This window comes from Procambarus clarkii, chromosome 69 (genome assembly GCF_040958095.1).
Source record: "Procambarus clarkii isolate CNS0578487 chromosome 69, FALCON_Pclarkii_2.0, whole genome shotgun sequence".
Classification (NCBI taxonomy): domain Eukaryota; kingdom Metazoa; phylum Arthropoda; class Malacostraca; order Decapoda; family Cambaridae; genus Procambarus; species Procambarus clarkii.
This window is the reverse complement of record NC_091218.1, coordinates 23,796,370-23,806,413: the sequence shown is the minus strand read 5'-3', so window position 1 is coordinate 23,806,413 and position 10,044 is coordinate 23,796,370. Positions and strand designations below refer to the sequence as shown.

At 37.1% G+C, this 10,044-nt stretch overlaps 1 protein-coding gene across 2 annotated transcripts; it reads right to left on the bottom strand.

The window, feature by feature from the left end:
* Positions 1 to 199: 199 nt before the first annotated feature.
* Dim1 (thioredoxin-like protein Dim1) lies at positions 200 to 6,454 on the bottom strand. 2 transcript variants are annotated; one of them, XM_045765166.2, is made up of 3 exons: positions 6,117 to 6,454; positions 3,246 to 3,318; positions 200 to 1,195 (listed from the first exon to the last, which is right to left on the bottom strand). In XM_045765166.2, exons 1-3 carry the CDS (start codon positions 6,164 to 6,166, stop codon positions 845 to 847), a joined length of 474 nt encoding a protein of 157 aa, XP_045621122.1. In that variant the 5' UTR covers positions 6,167 to 6,454; the 3' UTR covers positions 200 to 844. The 2 variants fall into 2 exon arrangements, with proteins under 2 accessions (XP_045621122.1, XP_045621123.1); XM_045765167.2 differs by lacking the exon at positions 3,246 to 3,318 and having other exon boundaries at positions 6,117 to 6,449.
* Positions 6,455 to 10,044: the final 3,590 nt, after the last annotated feature.

The following is a 10,044-nucleotide window of genomic DNA, read 5'->3' as shown; positions in this document are numbered from 1 at the left end:
TATAGTCTGAGGGTTAATTAGAGTTGTGGAATATTTACTGGAAATAGTATTGATAAATTGACAAAATATTAGTTTGTTCCCAGTGAGCAACTAAAGAAAAATTTCTTTGATAATTACTTTAGACTACAATAGGTGTAAATATTAGGTGTGATTTAAGAAATTTCCAGAATGATGGACCAGAGGTTTATCAAAAGGCTACTGATGCATGTTAATGTTTATTTTAGAAAATTATGATGTTTTACACACTTTCTTTTCTTTGCTTCTACTACAAAGTATACTGGCGATAAATCTTTAGGGGCACATCCATAATATTACTACAGTATATTAGAACTACAAGTGGGACCATTGAGTGACATCAAAGGAAGTCAGCTTAATACTTTAAGGAGTGAGCCAACAGTGACCAGAGAAAGTGTGTACACCTAATGACAGCATCTGGTCGACCTACAATGAGGTTAAGGTGATATGGCTCCGAAGATAGGTGATGTACCATGCCTTAATGACTAATACTCACTAGGGACACTAAGACTGATCAGGCGACTTCCACAGTTGGTAATAATTGAGGCTACTCTGGTGAACGCATTAAACTGAAATGGAGTAGGTCCAAAGTAAATAAATAAAAGCCTCACAGTTCATTAAAGACTACAGGAGCTCAGCTGGAGAGACCTCCCACTACTAGTGTGATTATCCTTTTAACCAACCCTGTATAACACCAAGTAAATGGTGCCGACCATCTTTTGAATCAGAATTATCTTGGCAAAGCCTATTCTAGTTCATTTTCATTGTAAAGGTAAGAATTACACAGTTGTAGATATGAAACAAAACTTACAAGTACAGTAGAAGTATTTTAATATCTGTATTTAGTAGAATAATCTTTTGGCGACACTACTAAACCTCTTCCTTTTCGTGCTCCACGGTACACTGTCTCCACAATGTCAATCATTTCCTGCTTGTCCTCCAAAGCCCAGTTGATCTTGTTGTTATTACCAGTGCCAAGATCAATCATAATATGCTTGTTCCTGAAGAAAAACATGCATGTGCAGGGGTCATACAGTTCATACATCTTATTAAAATCTGGCACCTTGGTAATATCAACCAAGTATATCACTGCAAAATTTTTCACTTTTTCAGCAATGTTGTATAGAACTTCATCCATCTTCATGCAGGTTGGATCCCAATCGTGGCCAAAGCGGATCACCTGTGAAGAAACCATCATATTATTAATTTGTCAAGCAATTTAAAAAGAAGTCAGAATTAAAAGGTGCATTTTGCTTAAGAATAGAAAGGGCCCATCATTACCACATGTGGAACACACAATTTTAACTGTCAAGCCAAAATAATTTTTACTATGGTGTATACCCCAAGGCTGCCATTTTTAAAATAACACTTTTTGTATTTCCATAAATGCACTTCTCAGCACCCTCTCAGGTGTACAGGGCATGAGCGAGTAGGCTGAACCCCAAGAATTAATGTTCATGATCATTTTACATTCAGCCATTTACTATAGTTGCCCTTGAATTTTTTATTAACTATAAATGTTTGCAAACTATTGCCCGTCCTATATTTCTAAAAAAGAAAAAACACTGGCATAATAATTTATTTATTAAAAAACAAAGGACAATGTTGCCTGCTGAATTGCAAAGCCAGCCAATACCATTTGCTAAATTTCTTTAACAATTCATATAAACAGTATTAGCTTACTTCTCATATGATATTAAGTATTAAACCAAAACACTTAAAACAATGAGTGAATTGAGCTTTAAGATATGCCTGAAATGCCATGTGACTAGTAGCTTTATAAAATAGACAAATACTGTGTCCATTATTTTCTGAAGCACAGTACAGTATTCTATATCCCCGGCTCATAATCAAGAGACCCGGGTTCAATCCACAGACAGATGTTGGGCACATTTCCTTTGTTTATCTATAGCAGTAAAATTGATACCCGGCAGGAGGTCAGTAGTTGCTCTGAAGACCTCGATAAGCCCTTTAATTGTACAGGTTTCCTGTCCCTGACAACAAGAATTTAAGTAAAAAACAAAATTCTTATTCTTATTAATGATTCACAAGCCCTGAAGCAGTGCTTTAAAATTAGAGCTAACCAGGAAGTTACCTCAAGGCGCCACCGATGGAAGCATTCTTGGAAAGATATGCTTCGAGCGCAAACATCACCTTCGCCAATTAATAAAAGTGGCTAAAAATTTATTAAGCATAGCTCAGCATTATCATAATTATACAGTAGTTTTAACCATTAGACAGTGGCTATAGAGAAACTGTCATACCTGCCTATATACAAAAAATAAAACTGAAAATATCCCCCCTAAAAAAATTATAGAATTATTCATTTGTATACAGAATATGATAAAAACGCTAAGATAAGTGAGCATTTATTGTTTCACTGAGTGGAGTTGCTCTAATTCTGTCTGGCACTTGTCAACGCCTGGTGCTCGATTTTGCTGATGCTTCCTGAATTTTTCTCTCACGTTTCACTGTTTGTTTTATCATGTGTTTTTCATTATTTACATCCAGAGAGCTTTTATATCCATATTTACATCACACATGTAAAACCCAGACAACTGTGTGAATAATCTTATGATGATGACTGCATTTCCCAAGTAACATTCATGACAAAAACTGAATTTGTACCATGAAATGGTAACAGAATTTTTTCATGGGTCAAGGTAAACTCCATTACATCCACATAGACCCATTATATCCATATTTGCATCATACATGTAAAACCAGACAATAATTTGTCTAAATCTTCATATGATGATAACTGCATTACGTTGTGAATCAACAATCGATCATAACTGCTGTCTAAGGGTTAGCAATGGTGGAAGTAATTAACCTAAACTTCAAATATTTCAATTAGGCCTCATTCAACTTTTACAAATACTGTACTGAACAGTAAATGGGGGATTTATATTATTTACATATAGTGTACAAGGGAAAAGGTCACTTTTAGTGATGTTAAACATTACATGTTTAACATCACTTATCGTGCACACTTCTATGCAAACGATATAAAAATCTTTATATAACATCAAATCAAATTTGTCAAAAGCTGGTGATAAATGATTTTTTTTTTTTTAATAATGAAAATGTAACAATAGCAGAGAATTTAACAATCAGACAACCATCCCAGTTTAGGTATCAGTGAGTTGTTTCTTATGGTTCATGTACAAATCAATATGGTAATGTACCATCAAGCCTAACCTAAGTTTATTAAAATTTAATTGTCTTACTGTAAAGAGCTGGGTTAGAGCTGAAATGAAATGATTCTGGTTGCGAGACCTGGAGGTACAGCATCTTGTGTACCTGAAGCATAGAAAATCCACACTGAAGCTAAAACATTCTCACACCTCTAAAGAATTCAGTTAAAAAGTTAATACCTTATGTCAAAGTAAATATTGTACTGTGATATAATATTTTAAGGACTAATGTATTTTACACCAATATATAGTTTGGCAATTTTACAAGTTAATAGCAAGCTGAGAGCAAATTATGAGGTGAACGTGCTAAGCTAAAATAGCTATAAAGCACTTGGTATAGCACAGAATACTAGGACAGGATAGAAGCTAGGATCGGAAAACGGAGTGAAAGAATGTTGTCCAACTACTTGGACCATTTGGGATCAAATGCTAACCTGCAAGAAGCAAGGCTATTGCCTTGTTTCTTGCAGGTGCCTACAATATACTTTTACTATGTATATATACAATATACTACTTATGCTGCCTACAATATACTTTCACTAATCTGAATGCAGCCATTACTATAATACACACAATGGTATCAAATCCAGAAACATTTAGATCCAGAATTTACAAAACTAACACCATTCCCTCTAACTCAAATTACTTTAGACCCATTTTAACTACAGCAATGTAGAGATTAATTATATAGAAAACAATAATAAATATTTTATGCAAAAATTTTAATTTTATCTATAAAATGCCAATGACCATCTGTTTATTAAAATTTGTCATTCATAGAATACATATCTCAATGCATCAACACATCCAAGTCAGTCGTTTTGCATTATACAGAAACAATTAGAAGAAGTAAGTGTCCATTAATGCAAAAGCAAAACAGGACAATACACAGTTCTTTAAAAAAAAAAAAAAACTGTTTGAAAGATTGTCTCCATCACCAAAAGGCCTCACCAGTTCCATTCACCTGGGCTGTATGGGTCTCGAACCATGGACCCCACGCGTGAAGGTCCACGGTTTGACTCATACAGCCCAGGTGAATGGAATGGTTATTTCCACAGAAGTGTGGATGACAATTTATATGACGTGGGCATGGGTCATTAATTCCTCTGGGTTTCAGTAGTACTGTACAGTAGTCAGGGAAAGTCGAAATTTCCAGTTTGGCAGCAGGATGCTGCTTCTGGAAACTTTCCTTTTTAAGACTGCTCATAGCCCATTCCCGATAGTGTGTCGGCTTCACATGTGTGACGTCCACGGTTCGAGACCCATACAGCCCAGGTGAATGGAATGTTTATTTACACGGAAATGTGGATGACAATTGTCCTTGCCAGTGTTTATTAGTTTCTCATTTTTTAATTGAAATTAAAACGAATACATATCAACTTCCTTCAGCTAGTTTATATAGAAAAAACAGAACACACACATAACTTGTCAATAAAAGAAATACAGTACTGTACTGTACATACCATACAGTACTTCCAAAAGCCGGCAAGAAAAATATTTAGCATAGTTTACTTATTCTGGCCCCCATTATCAATTTATTTATGCATTAAGAATTTTCCATTTGATTTAGGTTAATGCCATTATAATCCTAATAATGTCAATTGCCAACAAGTGTAAGCATGTGCTTATGTCTAAAGGATAGTGAGCATAGTATAATGATATTACAATTTTGCAATTAAAAAGTTTGCTCATATTAGCTGTTGGCTTTCGTGTACGTGTTTCGTGTACATAATGGGGCCTCGTAGCCTGGTGGATAGCGCGCAGGACTCGTAATTCTGTGGCGCGGGTTCGATTCCCGCACGAGGCAGAAACAAATGGGCAAAGTTTCTTTCACCCTGAATGCCCCTGTTACCTAGCAGTAAATAGGTACCTGGGAGTTAGTCAGCTGTCACGGGCTGCTTCCTGGGGGTGGAGGCCTGGTCGAGGACCGGGCCGCGGGGACACTAAAGCCCCGAAATCATCTCAAGATAACCTCAAGATAACGGTACATTGAATTTAAATACAGTATAACTACAAATTATTTTTTTTATGCTTTTACTGAATCAGTACCAAACAGAATGTACAATCCAATGTCAAAATCTTTATTTCAATGGCAGATTAAGAGGAGGGCAATATGGATAGTAGACCCAGTCAGTGCCCAACAAAGGATCATGATTCTGGCATATACAATATGAAAAAAATAGCATTGGATATAATAAAATTCCCTTTTCTGGTGGACCATTCAGTAGCTCACCAAGCTATAACACACAGCCTACCAAGCATTAGGGATTTGCACCAGGGCTCCCAGGCACAAGCCGAGCCTACTGGAAGTCGGAACCAGAATTTAGCTACAATTTATTTAATATAGATAAAGTAAAAAGTTATGAATGGATGATAAAGTTGTTGATTTAGGACTACAATGGCACAGGGATTTATGAGCTCAACTTGTTCCCTTGTTGGAAAAAATGCTAAACCTTGGGGCTATACATCACCTCAACTTATAGCAATGCCTTGCAGCTATTAATTAACCACACTGCAGCAAATTCAAGACAACCTCGGGTTACACTTGGGGAGATTATCTAACAAAGTAATTACAGTAATAAAAGGTGCTAAAGCCTGAAGACTATTTAGCACTGCCTGTCACAGAACAATAAAACGTTCCTTGATATCATTCAGGATAACGATATGAGAGCAAAAGGATATAAGCAATGTCAAAGGTAACAATTCTTATATTTATTAATTTATATATACAAGAATTCTTACACATTTGTACAGCCACAATCACGCATTGCGTTTCGGGCAGGTCCTTAATCCAAATCTTCCCCGGAATAAAACACGCTAGATCGTTTAACGACTTACAGCAGGGATCTCTTTGTAAACTGTGGCAATAGTAAGAGTATCAAGAAGTGACACCTTTCAACTTACCACTGCTCTGTCCTCCTCGCTGAGTATTGCCTGGTCCACTTGCCACCCATTGTGTAGATGCTGAAGCATGTACGACATCTTGACTTAGCAGGGAGAGCACAAGGTAATCTCAAAAAAACTTTCAGCTCCTCTCTTCTTTATATGTGCAGTGTGCTTGAATGTTTTCCCTCCCGATGATTGCACGAGTGGTGATATTGGGAGTCACAGTAATGGATCAACGTTTGAAGGTTAGGAAAAGTTTGAATGTTGTTTGTTGTCGTTTCTCTGAGACTTGCTACTGAGCGGTGAGGGACGGATGTTGTGATGATGGCGTCGGATGATCGCTAATTTCTTTGTGGCAAGGTTTACGTTTTCTATGAATGGTTCCCCGGGTTATTTAAATGTATATATTACAATAATAATTATTATAATAATCAGAGCCGGCTTATCGCATAGGTCCTATGGGGCATTTGCCTGGGGTCCCCACAAGCATAGGACATGTTCATTATGGAAGCAGAATGTTTAAATATTTAGGGCTTGTTGCAAGCACACTTGTATTTATTTATTTATTTATTTATTTATTTATTTATATACAAGAAGGTACACTGGGTTTATGAGAGTACATAGCATTGATGCTTTTACATTCTTGTAAAGCCACTAACATGCATAGCGTTTCAAGCAGGTCCTTAATCTAACATATAATTTTAAGTAGGTAATTTCTAGCAAAATTTGGAAAATGTTAACAGGTACATTGTAAGAAATTTGAAGAATATTAGTAGTTACACTATAGTAAAATTTGAGGATTATCAACAGGAACATTGTAGTATAATTTGAGGATTATTGCTAGGTATATTGTAGTAAAATCTGCGTTTAATATAACAACCATGATATAAGATGATAGCAGTGATTACAATGGTGAAGTTGTATTGCTTAGGCACATATATTGCGGTAGTGGGTAGCACAAGAAACAGCGCGAGTTATAGCACTAGGTACGAAACTATGAGGATGAAATGAGGTACTTTTTGGTTTTACTTTTGAATACGGCGTAGGTTGGACATTTTTTCAATTTGTTAGGGCGTGAGTTCCATACTCTTTATTTGCAAAGAGTGTTTACGCAGATTTAGTTTTACTCTGGGGATTTCTGGTTTGGTGATTATGGGTTCTATTATATCTGTCAAGGAAGAGTTTCATATGAGGATTTGCATTTAGGAACAGGTGTTGCACATGTAAATGGCACAAGAGAATGTGTGGAGTTTATGTTTAACATGCTTAGGGATTTTAACAGAGGGGCTGAGGGATTTTAACCGAGGGGCTGTGGGATTTTAACAGAGGGGTTGTGGGATTTTAACAGAGGGGCCGTGGGATTTTAACAGAGGGGCTGAGGGATTTTAACAGAGGGGCTGTGGGATTTTAACAGAGGGGCTGTGAGATTTTAACAGAGAGGCTGTGGGATTTTAACAGAGGGCTGTGTGTTGTCTGAAAACAGAGTTTGTTATTGTTCCGATTGTAGGTATTTGCTGGGTGATGATGAGCTTCAGGTAGTTTGCAGTGATTGAACCCTCTGCACAGATACCGTATGTAAGATAGGGATAGATTAGCGAGTAGTATAATGAGAGGATAGCATAGTTTGGAACATAATATCTAATTTCAGAAAATATACCGACCGTTTTTTAGACTTTTCGGTTATGTGTTGTATGTGGGTGTTGAAATTGAGTCTCTTGTCTATATATAGGCCAAGGAACTTTCCGTCATTTCTATTGCTAATGTTAACATTGTCTAACTGAAGCTTACTTAACGAGGAAGAAGAGCATTGACTACTTAATTATAGAATATGTTTAGTTTTATATAGTATTTAATATTTACAATAACAGCAAAGCATAATATTGACTTTTTAAGATGAGGAAATGAATGACAATGTTACATGATGTTAACCCCTTTATTGATGACTGCAGAAGTTCCTCAAATAACCCCCTAATTCAATTCAACAAATCTTCCCTGACTCCAAAAAAAGCGAGTTGCTCTAGGATGAGTTCCCTATCTGGGTACAAGACAAGAATATCTTCCAATATTTGTGAGTGTATTAAGTAATTACAGAGTTCAAAGTACCTCATACCATTTGGTCTGAAATCGCTGATAACAGGGCAATCACATATAGTGTATGTCCTAGCTCTTGTTCACTTAGTTCACAATTGGAATGTTCACCATTGGGGGATTCATTACCTGCAGCCACCTGCCATGACATGAGTTACACTAATTCAAATAAGGAAAAAATAACTGAAGAATGTCAGCAAACCATTTTTCTGAGAGATGTTGTAGATAGCTGGAAAGCACGTCCTGCAAAACGAAATAACGTGTTAAAAAGGTATATAAAATGTATAAGTAAATGTGAAAATATGAAAAGACAGACGTGGATAGTACGCCACTATATTGATTGAATTCTGTATTATAAAACCACAAATTAGGTAGCAATGCGCACACATGCACAAGTATGTGTGCTTGTGCATGTATTCACTAAAAAAAAGTATGAGGTAGGAGAAGGACTGAGAGTGAGGAGTGTTGGTGCAAGCAGCTGGTAGTAGGGTGAACTAGTGTTGATGCTTCACGGTGAGATGGCAGCTTCCAAGCAGAACTTGAGAGTCGCCACTCCACTCTAACCTGATAATCTGATAAAGCAGCTATATAGGGAACTCATCTTATCGTCAGAACTAAACATTTATTTTACCTGAGAGCCACCATATCTAGTGGCCTCGAAGGGGACACGAAGCCGACGACTAGTCAAAGACCCCCATTATTCCTGAGGATATTTTTAAGCTGGATTTTAAACTGACATAACTTCTTGACATTTACAGAAACCCTCAATTTCGACCGAAGAGAGTCATAATATATGAGGTTTATGAAAAGATGCAAGGCGAGCAAAATAAGTTTCAGGGATTGTTGGAGAAATGCCTATAGGCTTCAACCCAGATAACGTTAAGGTTAAGAGACTTGGGGAAAGAGCAAGAAGACCTATTGAACAGCATTAAATGAAAGGATGACGACTTCCTGAAACTGCAAAAGAGAAGAACCTTACATTATAATTCAAGTGCATCTAATATCCCGATCTTAAAGGGTCGTACTGCAAAATTAGACTTTGCCTCAACTAGGTCTGCTGATTTTTGTTAGGGTTCTCGGTATATGACTGCCCTCAGGCTATCAATGGTAATCCAATTAATTAAATGGTTGCATGTAGTTTAATTAATAATTAAAGTTTGATCATTAATTGGTAGTTATTATGTTAAATTAACTGCATGTATAGAGGGGGAACTATCAGGAGAAATCACCACCAGGATACTTCCACAGATCTCCGGTATCAGCTATTAATACTGGTAATGGCTCCAAAGTGTCTCCACTTACGGGCTATTCATGCCCGTGCCACCTTTTGGGTGGCTTAATCTTTATCAATCAATCACCAGGATAATGCACGACCAAAGATCACATTCACTTCCCCAAAATCTACCACTTACGAGATATTCATGTCCGTGCCACCTCTTGGGTGGCTTAATCTTCATCAATCAATCAGGGATAAGGATTTTGCAGTCTCCGTGGTGTAGTGGTAAGACACTCGCCTGGCGTTCCGCGAGCGCTATGTCATGGGTTCGTATCCTGGCCGGGGAGGATTTACTGGGCGCAATTCCTTAACTGTAGCCTCTGTTTAACGCAACAGTAAAATGTGTACTTGGATGAAAAAACGATTCTTCGCGGCAGGGGATCGTATTCCAGGGACCATAGGATTAAGGACTTGCCCGAAACGCTACGCGTACTAGTGGCTGTACAAGAATGTAACAACTCTTGTATATATATAAAAAAAAAAAAAAAAAAAAAAAAAAAAAAAAAAAAATGGGGATGGGACAGGGGGAAGGAATGATGCCAACCACTTGAACGGTCGGGGATTGAACGCCTACCTGCATGA

Excerpts from the sequence above, each read along its gene's own strand:
- Dim1 (XM_045765166.2), bottom strand. The coding sequence starts at position 6,166 with ATGGGTGGCAAGTGGACCAGGCAATACTCAGCGAGGAGGACAGAGCAG. Across the intron at positions 3,319-6,116 it reads GCGAGGAGGACAGAGCAGTG|GTACACAAGATGCTGTACCT; the intron begins GTAAGTTGAAAG and ends TCTATGCTTCAG. Across the intron at positions 1,196-3,245 it reads CTCTAACCCAGCTCTTTACA|GTGATCCGCTTTGGCCACGA; the intron begins GTAAGACAATTA and ends GTTTCTTCACAG.